This window comes from Sycon ciliatum, chromosome 8 (genome assembly GCF_964019385.1).
Source record: "Sycon ciliatum chromosome 8, ocSycCili1.1, whole genome shotgun sequence".
NCBI lineage: Eukaryota > Metazoa > Porifera > Calcarea > Leucosolenida > Sycettidae > Sycon > Sycon ciliatum.
This window is the reverse complement of record NC_088650.1, coordinates 29,452,340-29,478,661: the sequence shown is the minus strand read 5'-3', so window position 1 is coordinate 29,478,661 and position 26,322 is coordinate 29,452,340. Positions and strand designations below refer to the sequence as shown.

The following is a 26,322-nucleotide window of genomic DNA, read 5'->3' as shown; positions in this document are numbered from 1 at the left end:
GATTCATCCACAAGCACTTCATAACCAACAGGTGAGTCCTCGTCATACCCAGAATGAAAATCAGCATCACTCAAGGGCACAGCGGACTGCAACAAACCATCAGCCTTACTTTTAAAATTATTGGAACAATTAGAATCCTTATCAGATGGGAAAACTGACAAGCTTTCATTACTAGAATACTTATGTGTAGCGGAGTCATCGGCAGGAACTTCAAATGGAGTAGAATAATCACAGTTACGGACAAGCTTTGAAGAATCTGCCTCAGTAACTAGTTTAAATGGCTATTATGGAAACGGGTGGGGTGGGAAGATGGGCCAGGAGGACGATACCCATTCCTGTTGTCCCTAAACTCAACTCGACTGTTATGTGGACGGGGACCATGACGAGGAGGACTATACCCGGAGCCTTGTTTATTTCGGGGTGGAGGGGGACCATAAGCCATCCCTGGATCAGGACGAGCAGCATAGGATGCATCATGATCAAAATTACGGGGAGGACCATGTGGCATAGGGTGATCGTGATAACCCGACTCAAAAGAAGGTGGGCCCGGGACTGAGCCACGGGGAGGGTCATAACGCCGAACATAATTATCATGATAGGGGGGCTGATAACCAGACTCAAAGGAAGGTGGGCCCTGGACTGAGCCACGGGGAGGGTCATAACGCCTAGCATAATTATCATGATGGGAGGTCTGGTAACCAGACTCAAAAGAAGGTGGGCCCTGGACTGAGCCACGGGACGGGCCTGTGCCATAAGAGCGGGCAGAATTAGAGGTAGGTTCATTATGGGAAGAATCGTACTGGGTTTTACGGCCTTTATGGGGATCACCATTAAAAGTACTAACAGGGGCAGACAGGCGAGTCTCTAGTTTCTCTACTGCCAAACAGAGACGGGTGAGCGTATCAGGTTCATTATTGTACTGCTGTGCACGGGAGGTACTACTATTACCCTTTGAACCAGACCCAGGGGGACGCTCATCTCGTACAGAAGACACAGCTGCACTGTACGGATCATGACTATGATTACGTTCATGTCTGGCAGAGGCATCAGCAAATGAATGTGCTTCCAAATACAGAGCCCTACGCAGTGCATCCTGCATGGTTTCAGGTTGGCTATCCCTAACCCTTGCACGCAATGACTCGCCCAAAGCCTGAATGAAAGATTCCATGGCATAATCATCCCTCTCTAGTACTCCTGCTCTGGGATAAGCCCTGGCTGTCAACAAACGAATGTCGTCGGCTAAAGTCGACAACGATTCCCCATGTTGGCGGCGTTTCGTACGTAGCTGGGTTCTACGGACGTACTGGGCTTCGACTGGCATGTATCGCTCAGTAAGGATTTTGCGAAGGGTGTCATACTGCCCACATTCTACCACTGTTAAACTTAGCAGGAAACGTGCAGCACTGTCACGAAGTGACCTCTTTAACAATACAAGTTTACAGTGAAGTTTGCGTGCAGCATCTTCATCCTTCGCCTCCAGAGCAGTCAGAAAGGGGTTATGAGTAACGGGAGTCCCAACATCTGAACCACGACCAAGGGGACCCGGACACTGATAGTCTTTAGTGGGGAGGGAGGCATCTGGCTTACTACTACTGGCACTAGACTTGGACTTTGTATCATCAGCATAATGAATCTTTGGTGTTGGAATATCGTCAGGTGCGTAAGGACCGTCCGAACAAGCTTCAGAGTACCGAGTATAAAATGTAGCCTCTTTAGGTGGGGCCGGGGTAGACGTAACAGGAGATGGGGTAACCGTATAGTGTGAACCAGATGCTTCCCCTCGGGTTCTTATGGGGGCTGGACGGACAGGCCGAGCCAGAACGGTAGTATCATCCCAACCATTGGCATCACAAGCATTATCGAAATCTAATAAGAATGCTTCGAAATCCTCGTTCTCTTTGCCTGAGAATGGACGGGGCATTATCCAAGAAGATTGACTTGACATATTGAATAGTTTTTTTTTTTTTTTCAAGATCAAATATGGAAGACCGAACAGGTTTGTACTATGTATGCTACACTATATGTACTAGACAGTAAGGCTGATAAGTCTGATGCACCCGAAACACCACAAAAGGACACCAATTAACACAAAAGGAAAACGAACAAGAACACAACGGTAGGCAGAAGCACTTATGACTAATACGATACACAAGCTTATCGAAGTTACTCACGCGGGGAAGTGAAAGGCACCGGGAATATTCATTACAGAGTCGTTGGTAGTCGGTAGAGCGGAGGGAGTGGGTAATTAGAGCCAAAGTTGGGCGCCAATGTTGTCAATTCACAATGTTGTCTATTCACACACCAGAGAGACCAGTTTACGAGAGTTGGTAAAGTATATATTATCTCACGACGAGGACAGAATTATTCGACATCAACATTAGGGAGTGGATTCTTCTTCTGACTAGATTACCGCAGTTTGGTTATCTTAGAGTGAACTAGAATAGAATGTACGGTACAATGCATGAGCGCGCCCATTTAGCTGGGCGCGTATATTATGTGTATAGCCCGACTATGTACACTATAAAGGGATGTAATTAGATCAAATGTACGGTGGGTTTTATGTGCAGGGGCAGAAGGAGGGAAAAACGGGCTACAAATGTGTACGGTATTAATTATAACATGCAGGGGCAGCGGGGAAATGGGTCAAATATGGTTATAAGTGTGTACGTACGAACTACTGCATGCAAGGCTAGGGATAGGGGTAGGGGATAATGGGTCAAATATGGTTATGAAGTGTGTACAAACTAATGCATGCAGGGGTAGGGGGTAATGGAATGTGTACGAATTACTGCATGCAGGGCTAGGGGTAGGGGGTAATGGAGTGCGTATGAACTACAGCATGCAGGGGTAGGGGTAGGGGGTAGTGGAGTGCGTATGAATTACTGCATGCAAGGGTAGGGGTAGGGGTAGGGGGTAATGGAATGTGTACGAATTACTGCATGCAGGGCTAGGGGTAATGGAATCATGCCGGGGTCGGGATCCAAATATGGGTGTGCGTATAACATCACAACAAAAATGCTCGTCCAGCACACGAGTTGTCATAGAAACATTGCACAAAATGACAAAGACACATAGTAATGAGCATCGCCGTTCAATGCAAAATTGGTTTCTAGTACAGTATTTGGAAATTTCCTTCTTTCACAGGCCTGAAAGATAAACCGTTGCAGCAGTTAGCCTACTACTAACTCAATGTCATTGGTTCTACATTGTACATGTGGCATTCACGCTTTACTGGTCTGGTCAAATTTGTTCCACACGATCACAAACAATCCATCTTATTTCGGGTACTCTTACAACATTAGACTAAGCCATCGGACGGACGTCAGTGTCTGACAATTCTTCATTGTAGTCTTTGATTTGTACCGGGAATAAATCGCCTCCACGCAGCATATTTTGTTGGTGTCAGACGAACAAAGCAACTCAAATTATTTTTAAATTATTACAATATCTACTATTTCGTCGTCTTGACTTGATCACAATCAGCACCGCCTTTTCTCACGGTCTTGTCAGCTACCAACAAGCAGCAGACTTCATGAGGCTTCGTCTTGGGAGACAAACCAAAGAAAGTGTGTGACATTCCGCACTCGCCTCAGTCAAACCAACAAGTGGATCTACATGTAAACCCGGAGAGGCGACGAGCGAATGACTATGTCAGAACTAATCAGTGTTCCGTTCGCACTGCACATGTGGGTCTACTGGTTCATGCTGCGCTGCTGATCACCCGAAAAAGTGTGGTCTACAGTCAACTTCGCTAATAACGACTGCGGATATAACGACAATTGGCGAATAACGACATAATTTCCATGCCCAGAGCAAAGTCCCATCCAACTGTAATACAATACTAATGGGACTTCGGGTATAATGACACTTCGCGAATAAGGACACTTTTCTGATGCCCCGCCGAGTGTCGTTATACGCGAAGTTGACTGTATACAGGATATTGCACAGTGTCCGCGAGGATTATTTTTCATAATCCCCGCGGCGCTGCGCGCCTTGGGGATTTGAAAAATAATCCCCTCGGAACCGTGCAATATCATACATTATACTGTACCTGTTCTTGTAGTAGTTGAGCACTCTCATGTGGGGTAGTGCCTTTGCTATTTGCATTACGCAGAGCTCACTGACTTGTCAGTTTGAGCACTCTGGCAAGGTACGTTTGGGCCTGATTTAAAACTGGCTTTGGAAATTTTATTTTCATTGCTATCAGGTTCGGCCTCATTTTCTCTGTGCTGCGCTGAGGAGTTTACAAAGAACGAAACAGCATGCTGTCCGTAGATTGAGAAAGACTACTACTGTACATTATAATTATTATTTATAGGTGCACCGTCTACCAGTCCATGGTCGACATCACCGAGTCTGTATGATTGTATCGCAGTTCGCCAGTGCACTGACACTGCAGTCATGTACGACATTGTACATGCACGTCGACCACAGAATGATAAGAGAGCCTACAAGTATTAGTAGTAGTAGCAGCCTAGGCCAGTAGCCTAGGCTAGGGTCTTCCCGTCCTCTCCAAAACATGGCAAACGGGAAGTGAAAGCGCTGAGGAGGCAGTACATGCAGTAGTCGCTTGGGTGTGTCACTATCTCACCGTATAGTAAACAGGTATCTATCTAATCAGTTTCTGATGTGCGTATGCGATTGTGTGTTGCACAGTTACCCGAGATGATGGGTTTCGCCTAAGCAAGAAAAATACCACACCGTTTTCGTGTAGTTGGAACCGCAGATCCTGACTGGCACTCGGCGGTAACCAACGCGAGTGATGCTTCTGCAGGTGAGGCACACGCCGTTATCCAAATCACCATTTGTGGGGAGCCTAGTTCACGCACATCCATTCGGCCGGTTACGAGATCTGGAGCAGTGGAAGTGCGGCTTGAAGGAGGCTAGTCGCTCGGTCGTGGACCTTCTACTGAGAGCTAAATGTACATAATCATTGTAGCTGGACACTGATTGATTCAGTGCATGCAGTGACCGTGTGCGGGTGAGCACACAGCTGCTTGTGCAGTCACCCAGTTCAACTCCCTTGCATCCAACACACACCATAGGTCGGTACTACGACTATGAGCCGCGTGCCCCAACTTTCCCTGGCACTGCCGGTTCACCTCCTGAGTACTGGGCCTGAGAAAGATGTAAGCACCGAGCGCGCCGCAAGGGCATGATCGGCACCTCCAGGACAATTCCTTTTGTTGGAGGAAAGAGTGCGGCTTGGCTACATGCAATTGTAACTGCTGGATGCTTGGGCGTTGAGTAGATCTTCGTGTACCGCGAGATGGGAATTTGTAGAGCAAATCACACGCATCGTGTTCACACCTAGTACCTTGCCTGGCCAGCACCTACATGAGTGCGATCGGAAGGGTTGCAACCATGCACCACGACTGTTTTGTGCCGCGATCACTACGTTCCAGAATAGGGTAGCCGGGAATCTAGGGCTCAATCAACTCTCTCTCCCTCTCTTCACTACATGTACTCTGATTTTATACAGTTTTGGCAAAGATAACAGAAAGGAAACGGTTAAACATCACCGCCGATCCAACATAATTATAATACGTGGGCGGCGATACTACTACTAGGTCGATTTTGTGGAGCTCAATATTCAGGGAGATTCAGTCTAGGACTAGGACAGACTCAGTAGGAGTAGTACATGTACTCAGCACACAAGAAACCCATGTACTGATGTACTGATGTAGATCTACGGGTACAACAAGGTGCACAACAACTTACTTGCCTGTATTGTTGCAGCTGGTCGTATTCTATTGCCAACGGACTGCAATACTACATACCTACTTACATCACTTAAATTAAGACGTATTGACCTGTCCCGCAGCCAAACAACACCCGTACACTAGTACAATGTGATACTGTGGTTGCTTCTGGCAATCGATGAAACTTCACACGTGACATCATACATGTACATGTATATGACTGTACATGCATACCGATAGGGCTGGTGTTGTAAGAGATACACTGCACGTATATACAGTCACTTTTGGCACGTTTAAAAACTATGAAAGGAACGGTCAAATAAAGAAAGGAGGACGTACTGGGGGTTCAGCCGACACCAGTAACAGAGGACCTGGAGAAATCTGTGTAGCTATTCTTGGTTAAGTTACCAGGTGTGGAGAGCTGCTACTTAACACCTTTGACTGCCCCTGGTGGTCGATCCGCCGTCATCAAGCACAGAAGTGAGTTACTTACGCCGTTGCTTGGAACGCTTCAAATTAGGTTACTCCGTACCCGTCGTCACGTCTAGGAGTGAACGGTCACCGAATCATGGAGAATGATTGCTGACACTGATTGTTTAATGCGAGCAGTGTACCGTCGTCTTTGATCCTGATAATCAACACCGCCAAAGTTGACATCCCAACAGAAACCAAGTATTTGGTGTAACTAGCTCGCCTACCAGTCTCATTACCAGGTGCGTTTTTGAACAGAGAGAGCTAGGGAGAGAGAGGAAGAGAGAGAGAGAGAGAGAGAGAGAGAGAGAGATAGATAGAGAGAGAGAGAGAGAGAGAGAGAGAGAGAGAGAGAGAGAGAGAGAGAGAGAGAGAGAGAGAGAGATAGAGAGAGAGAGAGAGAGATAGATAGAGAGAGAGAGAGAGAGAGAGAGAGAGAGAGAGAGAGAGAGATATATATATATATATAGAGAGAGAGAGAGAGAGAGAGAGAGAGAGAGAGAGAGAGAGAGAGAGAGAGAGAGCGAGAGAGAGGAAGAGAGAGAGAGAGAGAGAGAGAGAGAGAGAGAGAGAGAGAGAGAGAGAGAGAGAGAGAGAGAGAGAGAGAGAGAGAGAGAGAGAGGCATGCAATTAGTGACAGTGAGACAGACACACAGACAGACAATAGAAGACAGGCAGAGAGGGAGGGAGGAAGAGAGAGAAGAAAAGAGAGAGAGATAACGCGTGTGTGCGCGTGCGCGTGTTCGTGCGTAACACTACTAACAGGACCTCTGTTTTACGAGTACTAGTTAATCTTCTTCCACGTACGCAATTGTACATGTAATCAAAGATACGCACGCACCGTTCGTCTACGTGCATCTCGCGATAATGTCTGCTAAAACCTTGTCTGGTATGACATACATTCCAACGGCGCCAGTTGCAGTGGGAATGAAAACACGTAGTTCCATTGGGTTTCTGGAGGTCAGCGAGTGATATTCTGGTGACACGCGTCCCCTGTGGATCACCAACACAATCTGGTGCTCGATCTGGGTATGTTCGGACTGACAGCATTTCGCAGGTTGTTGAGGTAAATCGCTCTATCGACGTGAGCATCATGATCATGGTCTGTGCTGCTCTAAAATAAACCCAGGCTGCATGGTGTATGTATGGTGAACGATGTTCGACTTGCTGAGACTGCCTCCAGCTACTGTATCTGCCATTTATCGGTGGGCCTCGCGAAATATCACCTGTTGGGAGCTGTCATAACAGAGGACCTCCCTGAGGTGCATCTACACCGCGGTGGGTCAACCCAGCGTTCGTATGTGCCATCCCTCGATCTTTCACTGTTTCAGGACCCTTTCATTTGCTGCTCACTGCGGCCTGCTGAGCTCATGAATGTGCTCACATGATTCGGGTACCAGTGTCTACGTCTCGTTGCTAGCTGCTAACAGAAGCGGGATTAAAGAGCCTTCCCCGTTTTTGCTTTCCAATCGGCGTGCAAGCTGCGCGGTTACGCTGCACCTGGCCTGGGCCGCGCTGCACTACGCAGGAAACTAGTAGTAGTAGGTGGTGAACAGCGTGGGGGACTCGTTGCCCATGTCACTGTCAGCACAGTGACCGTGTACGGTAGTAAAAATACGCTCGACGTTTTTGATCTGGGAGGTTTGGTCAAGGTAATGAGTACTTCCTGAGCGCCGGCCTGCCAGAACAGGATCATCCTGACCCCCCAGCGAGTAGAATTTGGTCACGCATAATATAGCCCACCACTGCCATTATCGCAGCCAGGCCTTGCAGCAATGGACGTTACTATCCTAGCAAAACTGTAGCATCGTGTACCGCGCGTAACACTAACAGGCCGAGAATATCTTTCAAGTTTTGCCGTACCCTATCTCAAACATCCCGTGACGATACTTGGCATTCGCTGGTCCACTCAGCGCGTCAACATTCCAATTTTTTGCTGTTCTCCTCCCGACCCTGATAATAATAATCGTGTCCTGTGTGGATCTCCGTGTGACTCCCAGTGGAAGGTTTCGGCTTATCCGATAACGATCACTGCTTGAAGAGGAGCAGCACTTCACACGTTGCGGCGTCAGAGTTGAGATTGTAATCCCTAGCCCCGATAGCAACATGAGTGAACTGTCGAGGTAGCTGGTTTACTGATATTTTCACTGTTACGCGGCGATCAAGCTAGCACCACGGGTTGCCGTAGAAAGCACGACAGGCAATACCTTGCAACCGTCTAGAGCCAGAGGTGTGAGGCTCTGGCTGTCTACAAGCAGCCTCGCGCTATCTGGGTGCTAGGGTTTGAAGCCCTGTGGCCGTCGTGTGTGTAGATCGACATCAGAGCTCAGACGGATTACAGGTGAAATGCGCGTCAACTGATAGGTTGTGTGTGCCTTTCAGTGGCAATCGATCTCCAGTAGACAATCGACATCTTGCTGCACTACATCACAGGCCATTGCGGTGTGGACAACTTCGTAAAGTTTCGCCACGGGCTGCGCACGTAGAGTTTCTGGCATTTCGTCTCGGAGAGGAACAGAACCAGCTGCGTCGTTGTATTGTTGTTGATAGGCGAGCAATCCGGTGCTGTTGTCCGGACGCGAGACCTCAATTTCACGTCTTGTCACACACTCTTTGAACAACATTTTTGGATGTTGTATTCGCTCAATGCCAATCAATGAGATTTCAGCTCTTGTCTGCTTGGTCGAGTTCGCATTGTTCTCCGAAATCCTAGCATTGTCCTCCACAAAGCTCTTCTGTCGGCTTGCTGTGACCCTGTGTTTCCACCGTTTTAGTACGGGTCTAGCTACCTAGGAGAACTGCAGTTGACGTACGAGATAAAAGAACACCGAGCAGCTCATTTGCCACGGCACGGGATTCTGAGCCAGAAGGTGAGACGAACTGTTTCGTTTATTCCAGTGTAGCATTCGCACGGAGAATGTAGGTGGTTTCTGAAGCCTGCTGTGAAGTATTCCCTAGCCCATCAGCTATTCTCTGCGGAAGTAGAATGCCCAGATCTTCGTGAACAATGTTCTCCGGACGGTGCCAAGTTCTGGCTCGTAAGGTGTTTACCCGTGCTCGTCTGCGCGTCGGTTCGGCCTTGCGCGCAGCTCACCGATGGATGGACGGTGCGTTCTACCAGCTCGGCTGCTTCGCCTCTGACCATTCTCTTCTGGTCCTGAGCGTGTCGTTCATTGTGGCTCTGGCGCTGTCCACCGGGTTGCTGAAGCTCAAACCCGAGGATCGCTACGACAAACTCTGGGCAACACCAGGAAGCGAAGTGGACTCGGCCAACGCGGCGTTCGCGAAATACTTCTCGACTCCATCCCAACCGGCACAAGTGATTGTGACCAGTGCACATCATGGCGTACATGCGACAGCAGAACATGATAGAGACAACGTGTTGAATGAAGCTATCCTACTGGAAACTCTACGCCTGCATGAAACGGTTCTCTTAGTTCTGGGTGATGGTCTGAGAGGGGCCTGTCAACCTGTGGATAATTTTCTCGCATCTGCTCAAGAAGCGAGTCGACAAGAGTACCTGAAGGTTCATTCTCTGGACGTCAGTGATTGCCCAAACGTAAATGGAGTTCTCAGCGCCTTTGGGTACAACAGCGAAACCATTCGTCGAAATGCTAACAACATCAGTGGAACTATTCTGCAATACTTCTCGCCTAGCGTCAGGCCTCGTCATCCAGCTGCACTGTACGTGGGCAATGTCCAAGTACCTGCAGATGACCTTCTCCGGACATCACCAGCCTTTCGCCTCGTGTACACGGTGGACGCAAAGTTCGTCGAAGATTTCGCTCTGGACAAACTATTCGTGGACACGGTGGAAGAGTTCAGCTCCAATTCGGTGCTGATATCGGCAAAAGCTCTAGGACCGGCATCTCTGGATCGCGAAACGGAGCGATCGTTGTCATCAGATTTCTGGCTGGTTGGTATTAGTGGCTCTGTACTGGTGCTGTTCAGTGTATTGAATGCAGGAAACATGATTTGCTGTGATCCGCTGCGTTCCAGAACTCTTGTAGCACTGTGTGGAATGCTGAATGTGGCCCTTGCACTGGGTGCAAGTATAGGTCTGGTGACCTACTGTGGTGTTATGTTCAGCGCCATACAGGTGGCCATGATTTGCGTCATCTTGGCGATTGGCGTGGACGACATGTTTGTACTGTGTGATGCACTCGCAAGGCAGGATCCCAGACTACCAAGACGGGAGCGTGTCGGTGGTGCTCTACGCCAGGTGGGCGCCTCTATAGCCATGACGTCCACAACGGATGCCATTACGTTCGCGCTGGTCGCTATCAATGCCGTGCCCGGCGTGGAAGCGTTTGCCATCAACGCCACGGTGGCCGTGATCGTTGACTTTGTGTTACAGGTGACGTTCTTCGTCGCCTGTCTTGCACTGGACGAGCAACGCGTAGATTCCGGCCGTGCGGAGATTCTGTGTTGCATTATGGTCGACCGCAATGCGGAGAGCACTGCTGCTGCCATGAAGCTAGGCCACAGCTCTGTAGCAAGCAGCGAGTGCAGCAATGATAGCGAATCCAGTCCCACTAATCACACAACTAGTGCTAGCACACCTGCGAACGCCCAAGCCGGCAATGGCGTGTCCAAGCCCAAGTCAAGCAGCTCTTCAATGCAGCCGTTCTTGGCTCCACATTGCGTGGCCGTGCAAGAGAGTGTGTTCATCTCTCCGGCGCGAACACCACCTTCATCGTGCAGGCGCCGCCCGGGTGAGAAGTACCTGACGTATGTTTTCCGCGAGAAATATGGGCCGTTCGTTGTGCGGTCGCGTCTTCTGAAAGTCCTGGTCGTGGTGCTGCTTGTTGTCCTGTGCGGTGTCTCCGTGTATGGGCTGACAAGAGTGAGCAGTGAACTCAAGCTCAGTGATACCCTCGTAGATAGTAGCTTTGTTCTGCAGTATCAACAGCTGGAGACCATGCACTTTTCAAGTGTTTCCGTACAGGTACGTGTTCTCCTTTCAGGAAACTATTTTAGGGTGCACTGGATGAGGGGGGGGGGGGGTACTGCGTGGGGATTAGTGTGTGTTGGGGGGGGGGGGGTACTGAGTGGAAATTAGTGTGTATGGGGGGGGGGGGGGGGGTGGGGGCTGCATGGGGGGGGGGGGGGGAGGGGTGTTCTTCTATAGCATACTGTTTCATACTGTGAACCTCTGCCCTTATCAGTATGCGTCCCACTGCACTGCAGGTTGATGTGTTATGTGCAGCATTTAGTTAATTCAGATAGCAGTAGTTGAGGCAGTGGTCATACGTACATGTATCTTGCAGAAAACGTGAAAGGAATTTCATCCATGTTGGTGGGACATGAGGCTTAGGATAGCTTTCAAGCCAAATGAAGCGGAAATTTCCCATTTCGGCAAGGTATAGGTGATAATGAGGTAATAAAAATTTATACTAATTGAACATACACCTCTTAACTCAAATGCCAGTGTAATTTGTTAGAATGTTTTGCGGGATCATACTGTATGTTTGGAACCGTGCACTGAACAGTGCTGATCTCATGACCAGCCTGGTGGATATATATCTGCCTAGATAGTTCTTGAACTGATACTTGGCCAAGTTTGGACAAGGTGTTTGGATATGGGACAGGGGGAGGGGAACTTAAGGGGCTCATTATTCTTGAATTACCTGTGAAGTAATTAGAAAGTACCCAATTTGTCAATGTGTTATATTACTGGCAGTATGTTTGTGTAATACCGTAGCAGGGGTTGCAACACTTTGATTGCTTGTAACTTCACTGCTGTATCTGTCATCACCCAAAATATCCTGAGCTCTGGGCAATAACACAGATTGTGATCCTTTGGCCCTTCCCCTCTTTGTCATGCGTCGAGGTGATGGTTTTCCACTGGGAAGGGGAATTCCCTGGATGACTTCACCTACTGGGAGTCACAGACTGGATAGTGTAGTAGTGGCCGATGTCATCATAGGAATCGTCCTCAAGTACAGTGATTTTCACACAGTAGCGGCACTTGTGCAGATGCCATACTCTTATTTCAGAAATTCTTGGTGCTCAATATTTTTGGGTATGAGGGCAAAAGGCCTTGTTAGGTGAACAGAAAATTTAGGTGCAGAGAAGCAGTTCCCTATTGGATTATGTGTGTTAGTGTTTGCTCGGTGTATTAATATTTTATGTATTTAACAGACAAACCGAAAGTACCGAAAATAAAAGTACACCGAAAAATTGTCAAATTACAGTACATAGAACACGTAGGTTAATGAACGATGTCATCATTGGAATCAACGATGTCATCATTGGAATCGTTCTCAAGTGCAGTATCTTTCACACAGTAGCGGCACTTGTGCAGATGCCATACATAGAGCACGCAGGTCTACACGACATCGTGGTGCTGTGTCCCTGGTTGGTTCCGTATTTCACCGGCTTCAGCAGGGAAAATATTCTGCTTGAAGAAAGTAATGGTCCGCGACTCAAAACGAATATAATCCATTGTTTCTGTAGCACCTTTCGTAGTTCTATACTTGGCAAGTTGATTGCGCGACAATAGAAACAAGATATGCGGTTATAACACTGTGTGTATGTGTATGTGTGTGTGTGCATGTGGTTGTGTGTGTGTTTGTTGCCATGTTGTTCTGTACTTACCTATATATCCAGGTTGAAATGGTCATTCTTCCCAAGGACAGCGCAGCAGAGAGCACACAACTACACTTGAGATCACTCAGCAGCAGCCTGGAGTCGTCGCCATCGTTTCACCCGTACGTCGTCTCCTGGTTTGATGAGCTGTGCCAGTATGCCACGGCATGCAATCAGACATTACCCAACGGTTTGCTGCCACATGATGAGTTCTCAATGCTGCTCCACGGCTTCTTCAACACGAGTCTTGGAAGGAGATTCCGACACGATGTCGTTCTAGGCAGTACCGCTGGCAAAACTATTGTCGAAGCAGCACGCATCACGGCATGGCAGCGCTCCTCGCCAAGCACACACGTGCTCTTACAGAGGATGGCATTGTCACAAGACATTGCGTCTCAGTCGTCCGCGGATCTGACCGTGCACGCGTACAGCTACGTGTACCGATTCCTGCATCAAGTACAGCTCGTGAAGAGCTCCGGATATCAGACCGTGCTCCTGTCACTCGTTGTTGTTATGATCATCAGCTGGTTCTTCTTCGAGGGCAGCCTGGTCGGTGCTCTGCTCTGCACACTCCTGATCGCCATCGTCAATTTCAACTTGTTCGGCCTCATGCCGTTCCTGGGCTTGGAGTACAACCACGCCTCGCACACCGTCCTGGTCATCGGCATCGGCTTTAGTGTGGACTACGTGGCACATCTCGTCCTGGCCTTCGCTAAAGCTAAAGGTGAGCGTCCCTGGCGGTAGAAACTTGTGGTGGAGATTTGGGTTTTGTAGATTTGTGTCTTGTGTCTCTACTGTGTACTGGTGGTGGTGATGGTGTGGAGGAGAAGGAGGGATCAGTCACTGCCGTCCTGGGGTGCCTTACTTTATAGGTGATGTTCCCAGACTGTCCAACCTTGCCACCTTTCCAAAGCAGGACACCTATATAAAATGTATACAAAGGCAACTGTCTCCCATGTAAATGTACACAAATGTTTTTGTCCAAAGCAGGACTGTCCTGCTCAAAGCAGGGCGGTTGGACAGCCTGTGTTCCTAAAACCTTAGTAATCTGCCGTTGGTATAAGGACGCTTTACCCACGTGTTGTAGTCAGCACTGTGTGAGCAGAGGTAGCAGTACAGTACAGTGTAGTGTAGTGTTGCGAGCTGGGGGAAGTACGTTGAAACAGACTTATTACTGAAGTACAAACAACCTATAATGTATCCGGTGCTGACAGTACACACTACTGCGCTACCAACTTCCTGGAATTCTTGGTAGAGAGCAGGTAGGAGTGAAACGTTTACACTGTTATTGCTCTCCAAGTAGCTAGCCCCTGAGACAAACTGCGTGATTTGCCCCGTGAGGGGCAGGTGGTTGCCCTTCAAATTCCTATGATAAACCCTCCTTTGTGTTTAGATCATTCAGCTACCATTTAAAGGGGAAGTTAAGGCAAAAATTAAAATTTCACCAGTTGTAGTCTTCGGGGTGCTGAGTCGAATGGTCTTGGTCCGAGAAAGCTGAGACGCTCCCTTCCTACTTGAATCCCAATCGAACTCGCGCACTTCCACCGAAACTGGGTGACTGCGCCCTACTAGATGGGGATTTGTATGCAAAATGTCACTAAAAGCGCCATTTCGTTCTTATAAAAGCACGGATGACCGCGATTGTCCCATATGTTGTAGTCTTTTGGACGCTGAGTCGACTGGTTTTGGTCCGAAAAGGCTGCGATGCAGCGTTCGCCCCTAATTCCCAATCGAACATGGTTGAAGAAGCGGTCACGTGCTCCTGCGTACACCAGTCACCTGGTCACCGTGCCTGCAGGGTACAACTTACAGCCTGTTTTGACCTTTTTTGGGTGCAGTCCTGTCACTCGAGTTGAACCTTGGTGTGAAAGTTGTCGCCTGCTGGCGTGGTGACCAGGTGATTTTGGCACCCAGGAGCACGTGACCGCTTCTTCAACCATGTTCGATTGGGAATAAAGGAGGAACGCTGCATCGCAGCCTTTTCGGACCAAAACCAGTCGACTCAGCGTCCAAAAGACTACAACATATGGGCCAATCGCGGTCATCCGTGCTTTTATAAGAACGAAATGGCGCTTTTAGTGACATTTTGCATACAAATCCCCATCTCGTAGGGCGCAGTCACCCAGTTTCGGTGGAAGTGCGCGAGTTCGATTGGGATTCAAGTAGGAAGGGAGCGTCTCAGCTTTCTCGGACCAAGACCATTCGACTCAGCACCCCGAAGACTACAACTGGTGAAATTTTAATTTTTGCCTTAACTTCCCCTTTAATATGAACGAACATGTCTGTCGCCCATATTGCGCACCGTCCGTGCTATGGCTTGGAGGGAAATCTCTAATTAGTCAGTGAGGATTGGGCCTACTGCTCTTGGTCCAGACAGTGGCTTATGCAGCAGACATTCACACTGGGTTATAGTCATCATTCATTGTGCCCAAGGCTTATCTGAGTGCCACTTACACTCGTGATAAAATTGAGCACCTGAAATGGAGTCTGGCTTCTCAGTATAATAACTGAAAGTTGTGAGCATTCTACGGAGCAAACCAGTCCACAACACACATGTGTCTCCATGTATAGATGTGGTAGTACTTCAGTTTGTTTACCCTGTCTGCCATCAGTTGACATGCATCTGCTCGCTGACACTATTTTCTGTTTGTCCACAGCATGTCATGCTGTGGGTCATACTGTGGGTCATGCGGTGGGCAAACAGCAGGGTGCTACTGTAGTACTGACACCTGCTGTGCCTAACTGACAACCTGAGAGCTATATTGGTCTGGAGCTCAAGTGGTTGAAAATTCCTGGCATGATTGCACATGGACCTGGCTCACTGATACTGATTATAATAGGTGATTGCACTTGGAGGACTATTTTTTTTGTTTTGTAGAAAGTTGTGAATGTCAAGGTATCGGGGAAACAGTGTATGCAGTGCTAATCTAGAAAGATGCCATGAGCTTGAAGCTGTGGTGGAGCATGGCACAACTCTTCTTAGTTCAACCATATCGGTTGTAGGGTTCTGGAGACATGTCCTATTATTTTCTAAGTACAGTCGGACCTCTATTATCCGGATCCCTCGCCATCCGTAAGAAATAGCTGGTTACAGATATACAGCATGCGTAATGCATCCAACATGATCAGTGTTCGATTATCCGGTTCCCTCGTCTATCCGGACATTTTTTGTGGAAAACGGATGTGTGCGGCTAAGCGATGTCTGACTGTACAGAGGTTAAGCCAATGAGGTCATGGTGGCGAGTCAGCTGAACAGCTTATGGGCACTATGAATACAGTCTGAGTCGCTATTGCATCATAATGCCGATGCATCTCAACTGATGATGTGATCGTTTAACCCGTATACAAGGGCCATTACCAAGCATAACACCACCTACGGAAGGATTGTGATCGATTTTGGTGATTTTGTTTGAGCCAAAGGGGGTTGAGTGTGCCCGGAGTAGGATGAGAATGGCACGGGTGCTGGCTTACTCTCAAGCTGTGTGTGTGTGTGTGTGTGTGTGTGTGTGTGTGTGTGTGTGTGTGTGTGTGTGTGTGTGTGTGTGTGTGTGTGTGTGTTTACTGTTATCACTGATCACAGTACAATTGCAGTGTGCCACAACCCCCCCCCCGTGGTTTATTATGCTGCCACGATGCTTAGCTGTAGCAGTGCGACTGGAGCCTGAGGTGTTGTAAAGGGGAATGCACTATGTCAGGATAGTATCAAGAAGATAGCCTGCAAACTACTTGTCGTGAGATAGATGCGATACATGTAGAAGCGATATCAGTATGGGAGCCATCAATATGGTCTTTGAAATAGGTTCCGGAGTTGAAGTGATGGCATTTTTTCGTGCACATGTGAGGCATGCAGGTGAAGTGGTTACGGGACAGTAAATCAGATAAGAAGGAATATGTCAGGTGGTGCGTTAGTTATGCCTTGGTTCAGAAAGTGTGGACTGTTTTCAGAGTCCCATCTCTCTGCTGTGGCACTTTGATCATCTCTTCGCTCATCTTACGTCGTATTTTTATAAATGCTCACCAGGGTCTCTAAGGTACTGGAGGAGTACCTCTGCTTCTTGTATCCAGCATTCTTCAATGAACATTTGTGCCACTAGTGCAGATCTCTAAATTTATCTCTCACCCCCCCCCCGCATGGAATTGAGCATCCGGCCGATCAACTAACAGAATCCTGGAATGAAGTGGTGTGCTTGTTAGCTACGCTCAAGTGCCCCTTGCCGTCGTATTTATTTTTCCGGACATTGAAGAAATGGCCACCTTGCTGTACCACGCTTCATGTATGATCTACGTTTTCATAGAAACAGAGGGAAATTCATACTGAACGGTCTTCATGCTGTACGTGTAGTAGTAGTAGTAGTAGATTTTATTATTTTACTAGGGGAGTCCCAACAGGCGTTGCCTTTTTACTGGGAACCCTAGGTGAATTTTTACCATGTTTACATACAGAGTAAGAGACGGGGCCTGACGTGCGCATACTACTACAACTGTATGCAAGTTCTGAATGACAGAGTACTCTGATTTTAGAAACTTTCGGTGCTCAATATTTTCGGTATGAGGGCAAAAGGCCAGGTTGGGTGAACAGAATTTTTAGGTACAGAGGAGCAGTTCCCTATTGGATTATGTATGTTAGTGTTTGTTCGGTGTATTGAAATTTTAGGTATGAAACAGACGCACCGAAAGTACTGAAAATTAAAGTACACCGAAAATTAAAGAAATTACAGTACAGTGGTCCCTCTATAATCCGGCACCATTTGTGCCACGGAAATCTGCTGGATTAGGGAGGGTGCTGGATTAACAAATCTGATCTACTGCTGCAATGTGCATGAAGAGGACATTTGGCTACTGAAAATTGTGCTGGTTTATCGAGGGTGCTGGATTATAAAGTGCCGGATTAGAGAGGTACGACTGTATCTTAGTTCAGGGCACTGCTCCAAACAGAGCAGGCGACCCGGATAGGAGAGATGTGAGTCTTTATCTCTTTGGCTTGGAGCACTGTATTGTAAGAGTGGTGGGGGGTGGGGGGGGGGGGGGTAGGACATATTTTTCAAATGTCATAGACTGGGCTTGCAAACTTTCGTAGGAAATTTTGCAACGCAGCATCGTGGCTTGAGAAGCGAATGCTAAATTTCGACATTGGCATTGGAAAAGTACAAAAGATTTCTCAAGTTTCCAGTTTAGCTGGTTGCTATTTGCGCAGCGTGACTCACGGAATTTTGTACGATCTGCATGTTTTGTTTGTTTTTCTTGCAGGCAATCCAGACGAACGGGTGGTGATTGCACTGACGCAGATGGGTTCGTCCATCTTCAGTGGCTCCCTAACTACATTCCTGGGCCTCATCGCGCTGGTGTTTGGCAGTGTGGAGATCTCTCGCATATTTGCCAAGTTGATTTGCTTGCTGATATCGCTGTCCGCTTTCTACGGCCTTGTGCTCTCTCCTATCGTTCTGTTGTACATTGGGCGAAAGTGGAAACCGATAACGCCACGAGAACAAGAAGAGGGAGAGGTTGCTAGACCGGCGACTGCTGAGACGCGTGCAACCAGTGATATCCTTCCAGTCTTCTATCAGGTGGGAGACAGAGGTGAAGCGACGAATGCTTCACTCCCACAGCTGCATCCAGATCCGCTGAAGCCCCCTGTCGCTGTCACAGAGAATGGCTCTAAGGCGCCGCTATCGATATCCCTGACAACCCTGACGTCTAGTCCAGCCAAGCACAAAGCAAATCGTCCGAAAAAGTCCCACTCCATGCGTGTCCTATCCAACAGCCACGGTGCGTCGCAAGACTTCCACCCGCTGTACAAAGCTGTGAAGATCAACAGCAATGGGGTGGTCGGACGATCAGCATCGATGCATACCAATCTTCCGCACTCCGGTAGTGTACGGTGTGAATCTAGCCTTTAGTACGCAATGAAGTGCTGGACCTCGACGCTATTTAAATTATGTTCAAGGAATAGCATGTGAAGATAATGTAGGTATTGCGTGCATACCATTGAGAGTTTAGGCTGTTATATGTTCGCTGGCTGGTTCAGTTTTCATCAAGTGTTGATCATTCGATGCGTCTGGAGGGTTTCAATGGCAGTACGTATGTATGTGTGTGTGTGTGTGTGTGTGTGTGTGTGTGTGTGTGTGTTTGTGTGTGTGTGTGTGTGTATGCGTCTTTTCCCATCCGTCCTATAACAAGTGTCACGTTGAGTCTAAAGTCAGAAGCCACTGCGGTGTGAGTATTTATTTTTCCTGACTTTAAAATTTTCTTTGACCTGTCCTATCTGGTGTTTCAAATCACGGACTAACGTTAATCATCTGAGTACAAACTTTTTTTTCTTTTCGAGAATCAGGCGTTGATACTTGAGATTTTCACAGCAGCTCATAACTGGGAGTAGCGAAATGCTGATCAAACACTACTCCTCTGGTTCATTAATTCTTTCTAAGAATGTGTTCTTGTTGGGTGTCGAACAATTCTTTTGACGTCTAGTTCTCTTGCCGCATGCTCCGCTGCTGTACTTTAAAATCGTAATTATATATTTTAAATATATTGCACCGGTACTTAATTTATCACAGGCACAATTTTTGCCACAACCGGAAAGATTTGAAAAGAAAGACTTTTTCAGATAGTACTCGTTAGTATTGTTGCTCCGTATTACATGATTGTGCTGTGGAAGGGTTGTGCTTGGGACATCTACTGCCGTACTGGCTTCAGACATACCCCTCGATGTGAGACCCGGTAGAGGAAACGGCCATTTAATTTTTGTGTGCATGGAAAGCCGTTTTGGTCAGCTTGTTAGACCGTGTTGCGTTCGTGAGCAGCAACTACCGTATTATCTCTAATATAAGTACGGTCCTTTATTTTTTCAATGTACCTCCGCCGTGTGCTATTAATGGAGACGTTCCTTCATTGGAGACTGTTCCATTATTATTTCAACCTCATTTCAGAGGCATGTTGCCATGCCAAATTCATGTCAGAAACACACATTTCAGGGGTTTTTCGCTGGTAAAGATAATGAATTTACACAGTGTGCTTATAATGGAGACTGCACTGAGCACTTTATTTTTTGAATGCCGCCCCAAGGTGTTCTTTTAGTATTATTGGAGACGTGCTATTATTGGAGACTGTGCTTATAATTATTAGAGGTAATACGGTACTTGGTGCAAATCGTTAGGTGTTGCATCCTATACATTGCAGGTATGAATACTCTCTTCTAGATTTTTCTCGACGAACTACAATGCAATATGAATATAATGAGACCGACGTGTAGCATGATTTGTTCAAAAAGCTACATGACACATGTGCATGGACTGTATTACTACTAATAATAATTATTCACTCGGACGCCTCTTATCTGGGCACCTTGGGACCGGGCACTGCCCGTATCTCAGGATAACTCATCTATCACGTACCATATCAGTTTTGAGGAAGTTAATTTGGCACGTATTGCACATGCTCAGGATAAAAAAGAATCCATTGATGAAAATGTGTGGATTACACAAGTTGGCAGTGACAAAATAAGCAATTGTGCATCCGAAAAAAGGTTCAAAATCCCCAAATTCGAAGCATTTTGCCATAGGAACTCAAGCTGAAGGTGCCCGGTAGAGAGACGTGCCCGTATCCATGGTATCTGAGGCGTCCGGATAAGAGACAATAGACCGATCCCCTTATTATACTGGGTTCGAGCACGGGGGCAACCTCACTCGCGATCGAGCTAGTTTTTGAACGTGACAGCATCTTTGACAGTGTGTTTCAGGTTTGTTTTGGAATGTCTTCTGCTTAGTTCAAGTGGTTTGCGATGGCTTCGAGCGGTGCTGAACCTCCTGCTGGTAGGAGCAGAGTCTTCGAGAGAGACATGGACTGCGATGCAGCTGCAGGATTTTTTCAAGGCGCGGGAGAGAACGATCTCGGGCCACAAACAGGAGTTACTCCAGAGGTGAGTTTTTTTGTTGTTGGTATTATTCGAATCGCGAATCGTGTTGTGAGATTTATTTTGTGCCTAGGCTACAGCAGACCGTATTTCTTTCTCCTTGAGATCGGTGCTGAAGATAATAGTAACCTTTTTCTGGTCTGCCTTTTCCTCTCCAGAGCCATCTTCTATGAAGGTAACCGTGGTGCTGCGAAGTCACCAAGTCGCGATCGCGATCAGCAGCCCTGAAGTGGAAAAATCGATTTTCCAACGATCTGGTTGGACATCAGCCACTAAAGTACTTCTGATTTGCCTGTAGTGACAACAGCAGCCATCCTTGGACACCTTGCAAAGACAGGAAAAGCCACTGGTGGAAGCGACTGCTATGAGGTGACGATAGCAGTGGTGATCGCTGTTTTGTCAAGTCGAAGGGCTAGCCAACCCAGAGGAAGCATTAAAAAAAACGATGAGCAGTGCGTGGTATTTGTTGAGCGTGAAGAGCTAGAGGAGGACAGTGCAAACACATGGAAGGAGTGGATGGTGTTTGAAGTGCTGTGTGCCGGCTGGTGGTGATGGTGGTCTTTGTAAGCATGTATTCGTGCTGCTTCTTGTGCTGGAACACTTCTCGCCCAGGAAGGCAGATTGCGTGCTCCCTGGCCCGCAGTCGGCAATGGGGCATTTGTTCCAGGAACATTACCCCAGAGCCAGTGATGAGTCGTAACTTTGAAAGATCGAAGCTTGCTGTTAATCGCAAGCGTAGCGCAGTGGATTGCTCCCTCTTCGAAGTACGATGGCCAAAGCTTGCCGCTGTCTGCAACAAAGTGTGTGTGCGGTTCTTTCGAACCTATGAGTATGAATATACCCCCCCCCCCCCTCTCTCTCTCTCTTAGGAAGACTGCATGTTTAGAGTGAACTATTTTCTAGTATATTTAATGTGAGACGGGCTGTTTACGCCCAAGATCAAGATACAGTTTTTTTTATGTTTCTATACCTTCCTAATAAAATACATTGTGACAGAGCTTTCGGTCATACTCCGCTGTACTACATCCTCAACCCGCCACCACCATGCGCTCTTGGCCGAACTAATGCACGAAGCATAAACACACCAGCACAGCAAGGACACTTCCGTTGACAGATATTGTTTCCGCCTCAAGACAGCTGTTTCGTTTCTTCGAGCTCATCGTTAGAGGAGGATAGTAGCAGGATATTAATGATGATATAATATAAGATGATAGACGGTTTATGGTCCGATATTGATGATTGGAGATCTAAGAAAGCAATGACAGTGATTGCGAAATGGATAATATTATCATGATTATATGCCAGTCTGGTAATGCGTTGTACTGGTGGACAGTATTGAAATCATCACTGCATTCGATGCAAATATTGGTATACCTTGGTTTCAGTATTGGAAAAAAAGAGAAAGAGAACCTGGTTGATTTGGTTGCATCTGCGACTGGCTACTGGGTGTTGTGATCAGCAATGTTACCATGGGAGAAAATACGAGCGCAAGGATCTGTTGGGTCTTGTTGTGCCGTGCCGGTGCGAGAACCCTAAGTGCATGGCAAAATAGAACTGTTTCATCCACAATGCAGAATGTCTTGCGGTGCATGGCATCGATGACTGAACATCTCGCCAGCTCGCCCAAATGGGGATCATGCCCAAACGGAGGAACAAGACATCTTTCCAGCTCAGCTAGCTATATACCGTGAAACGGATGATTAACTTGTGCCACGCATGCCAGCTTCTGTTCCATTCGGCCCAGGCTTAGACACATCAATGCCAATAGCAGCTGATCCTCCATTACATGCTCATTGGCGATTTACGGCCACCTCCAACTGTATCCGCCGTCCCTCAGTTTCCGTCTTCGCAGATCTGGCGCGGCGCAGTACATTTTCTCGGCTAGGCTCAAAGAAGTCCCACAGAGCAAGTCCAAACACCTGAAGGCAAACCAGTCAGAAACTGGAGCGGCTCAGAGTCTTTCTTTATGATACTGTACGTAAGCTGTTTTTCGGCTTTCTTCACCCCAGTCCTCACATCGTCCAACTGCTCCACGAGACTCTGTACACGAGCTCTACTTGCTGCCAGCTCCTGATGCAGATGCTGCACTTCCATTACAGGACCAAACTGTACTAAGCCAGCTTCCTTTCCAACTCAAAGTACCGTTGCCTCTCAGCAAAATACTGGTTTGGGAGCATGGGGAGCTCGTGATGCAGACGCTGCACTTCCATGACCGAACTGCACTAGGCTCAGCAAATACTGTTTTGCGAGCATGGGGAGCAGGGCGTCCAGACTCCACTCTCTTGCGAAAAGCAAACCTGGTACCGTAGGACAGCTGTTCGGGTTCCTGGACTCATCCTGCCCTTGTAGAGCTGGGCAAAACGATTTCGATTTCGGGATCGAAATGATCGCTGCAACTATTCAGAGTGACCCTAAAACTACGCCCTTCCTCACGGGGCATAGCCTGGATCCGCTGCTCCAGGCCGCTGTGGCTCCACACGAGGAAAGGAGTGAAATGACTTGTTTGCATCGTCCTCCTGTTCTGACAGTGAGGAACGCAGCAATGATCCTGAGAAGGCATCCTGAAGTCGTAAAAAGGAAGACGTCTGAACAAAAACAAAACAGCTCAAATCAAAAGTCCTTGTGACATTTTTTGTAGACAGGCTTGCACTAGTGCACTGCATGTAGATTTCGCGTGCTCTGCACTTCGCATGCGAAAAGTCGCGCACGCGTGCACGGCCGAGGTGAGGTTGGTCGCGTGTGTGCAGCAGGATCCCACGCGACTGCGGAGTTGCCCCCTTGCTCGAACCCAGACAATAATAAGGGGATCGGTCTATTGAGTGTGCTGTATTATTAGTTAAAGGGGAAGTGCATCGATTTTTCGAGTAGGGTCCAGAAGAAAGACAATTTGATATCGGTTCGAATGGCATATCTCTTGCTTCCATACGATAAGCCAAACTTGCCAAATCGCCAATTGTATGCTCACGTTGCCATAGCGACCAGCGGAGTGATGACGTACGAAAGGCTTAGCTCCTCCACAGGAGAAGGTCGATCACTGCATAAATTGGTCATTTTCAATTATCTTATTGTATTCACGATGTGAAAGAAGTGCTGTGTTCAATGCTGTTAGTGCCGTGAACTATTTGTCGCCCTTCTCATGTATTTCCCAAGGCTGACTGTGCCTACGAAATGGTTTCCTCCAGGACAAGATGCTTGGAATTCGCCGTCTCTCCTGAGACATTTTCAGCAAACTTTCAAACCTACGACATTATTTCATTCGTCAATCTCCACCACCCGTCGTCTCACCTGGCTTCAGAAGATGTTACGAGAGATAGGAGAGTCGCCAGGAAGCATCACATTCACCTTCAGGAAGTGGAAAGAGCAAACGGCATGGTCCTTGGTTGGGGAAAATGCTGAACGTCTGATTTGTCCCAACCAAGATTTCAGCATTTTGTTCGTCACTATTTTCGCTTGTCTGCTGGTGTCTCCGCGCTCCAGCTTTCTCCTGTCGGTGTCACGTCCCAGTACACAACCGAGAGGACTACTAACAAACAGTTCACTGCACTTACAGCATTGAACACAGCCCTTCTTTCACTTCGTGAATACAATAAACCAATTGAAAATGACCAAATTCTGCAGTGATCGACCTTCTCTGTGGTGGAGCTAAGCCTTTCGTACGTCATCACTGCGCTGGTCGCTATGGCAACGTGAGTATACAATTGGCGATTTGGCAAGTTTGGCTTATCGTATGGAAGCGAAAGATATGCCATTCGAACCGATATCAAATTGTCTTTCTTCTGGACCATACTCGAAAAATCGATGCACTTCCCCTTTAAGTGAATCTTTGTTATGTTGTTCCACTGCATTCGTAGCGGCCGTCGTGAGTTCCCTTCGGGAACGGACACGATAATTTACTTTTTACTTACTGCATTCGTACAATGTGCATGATTGTACATGTACATGTATGTGAGGTGTTTCTGTTTCAGCTGCATATTGTGTAGCATTCATTCATCTTGGGCACCCTGTAAGAAGACCTTAGGGTCTGTTGGGAATGCCCAAGTAAAATAATAAAATACAATACAATACAATACAAAGCATTCAAGATCGAGTCAGTGTCGTACGAATCATGTCAGAGAGCGGACTTTCTCCCGGTGTGAGGAACCTCTCAGTGCTCATACTGTCATAGGAACAGAGCTAAAATAATTTGTATTCTACTTCGAAGTAATACACAAGTCAGAGAGTACCAGTGGTTTGTTCAATGTCACATCATCATCATGTTGATTCCTTTCCTGAAGATGTCCACCAAGGCGAACATGTGGAAATAAATAATTGAATGAGTAATTTGTTACATGAAGAGATCCAGAGGAGAGAGAGATTGTTTTAGAAGAATGTATGATAATAATGTGCATCCATATAATCTAAAGAATGTAGGAAGAAGAAGCTTCGAAGGGCAATCCCTTCTCCTGGAGAAATCAGTGCAATATTCATGTAATATTCATGTACATGCCTCTCCTCAATTCAATTGGCTGTCTTGACATGCGCATATGCCACGAGGTGCAGAAATAAGTACAGTGTAAATAAATAAATAAATAAATGTGCATGTTGTGCCATTTTCCTCTGGGAGCATCTCACAGGTTTCACAGCGCCTCAGCCAAGAAGAGATCGACCGGCTCTTTGGGCACTAAATCCAAAACCGTTGCGAAAAGAATTCAGGCGTCGGATCAAGTTTCACATCCATCAAGTAAGTTTCAGCTTCAAAAAGCGAAAAGGAACTATTACAAATACATGTACATGTAGTTACTTGAGCAAAGTCAAAACCCATGTATCTTATGCATGTGAAATGTGGCTACACGGGTATACATGTATGTACATTCCTCCGGCGTGATGGTACCTTTACGGTTACAGAGGCACACATAGACTGTAGACTGCAGTCACAGCAAGTGCGGTAGTAGCTGTATTCGCCGAAGTGACAAAACAAACAGCTACTTGTACAATGACACACACATAAAGTATTATTTTATTGTACATACATGTACATGTAGTCTACGCTGTGAACATACATGTACATATACATGCAGGCCCTAAATACAATGTAAAATCGCATCACTTGTCTTTGTACATACATCTACATGTACTAGTACTAGTACTGACTACTGTAGTACTGTTCTTTCAATCAAATGAAACCCTCGATAGGCACATTGCCTTTGGGTCATTTCATAGTAATAATAATTTATTATCACTGTCATGTAGATGTACATGTACATGTACATGACTGTACAATCATGTACACTGTTCAATGTATTGTCATGATAGTAGTATTGCAGTGAGGAATCCTGCCACAACGCCTGCACAAATACATACATGTATGAACAATGAAGTCCTAAAATTAATACTGAACACGCTGCCTCAGAAACCGCCCGTTCAATGTACAATGTAGGTTGCACGGATATGCAACATGACACATGCAATGTAGTGTCGGTCCATGTACTTCAAAAGTAAGTAACAGCCAAAAGACAGCCGTCTGAAGTAAGTTCTCTGAACAGCAACAAGTCGTCAAGTAGTTCAAGGTGTCACAAAAAGCTGCTGCTGGAGTATTTCGGTTCGTTTGCAACCACGAATTCACCAGTAGACGAGAGCGTGTTACAGGTGTTACAGCCGAACCACCGCCGT

General features: G+C 47.1%; 1 protein-coding gene and 1 long non-coding RNA gene across 2 annotated transcripts; both read left to right on the top strand.

Annotated features, from left to right (window-relative positions):
• Positions 1-7,005: 7,005 nt before the first annotated feature.
• Positions 7,006-19,371, top strand: LOC135822635 (NPC intracellular cholesterol transporter 1 homolog 1b-like). The gene is made up of 3 exons (XM_065335442.1): positions 7,006-11,121; positions 12,786-13,488; positions 18,012-19,371. Exons 1-3 carry the CDS (start codon positions 9,181-9,183, stop codon positions 18,659-18,661), a joined length of 3,294 nt encoding a protein of 1,097 aa, XP_065191514.1. The 5' UTR covers positions 7,006-9,180; the 3' UTR covers positions 18,662-19,371.
• A 1,038-nt stretch (positions 19,372-20,409) lies between these two features.
• Positions 20,410-21,970, top strand: LOC135822634 (uncharacterized). Its single transcript, XR_010554526.1, has 2 exons — positions 20,410-20,679; positions 20,832-21,970. It is a non-coding gene; the product is annotated as an uncharacterized LOC135822634 (long non-coding RNA).
• The last annotated feature ends 4,352 nt before the right edge of the window (positions 21,971-26,322 follow it).

Bases quoted from the DNA above. Each gene is read 5' to 3' on its own strand.
- LOC135822635 (XM_065335442.1), top strand. From the start codon at position 9,181: ATGTTCTCCGGACGGTGCCAAGTTCTGGCTCGTAAGGTGTTTACCCGT. The intron at 11,122-12,785 runs GTACGTGTTCTC...CTATATATCCAG, and splicing joins TTTCAAGTGTTTCCGTACAG to GTTGAAATGGTCATTCTTCC. The intron at 13,489-18,011 runs GTGAGCGTCCCT...TTTTTCTTGCAG, and splicing joins GGCCTTCGCTAAAGCTAAAG to GCAATCCAGACGAACGGGTG.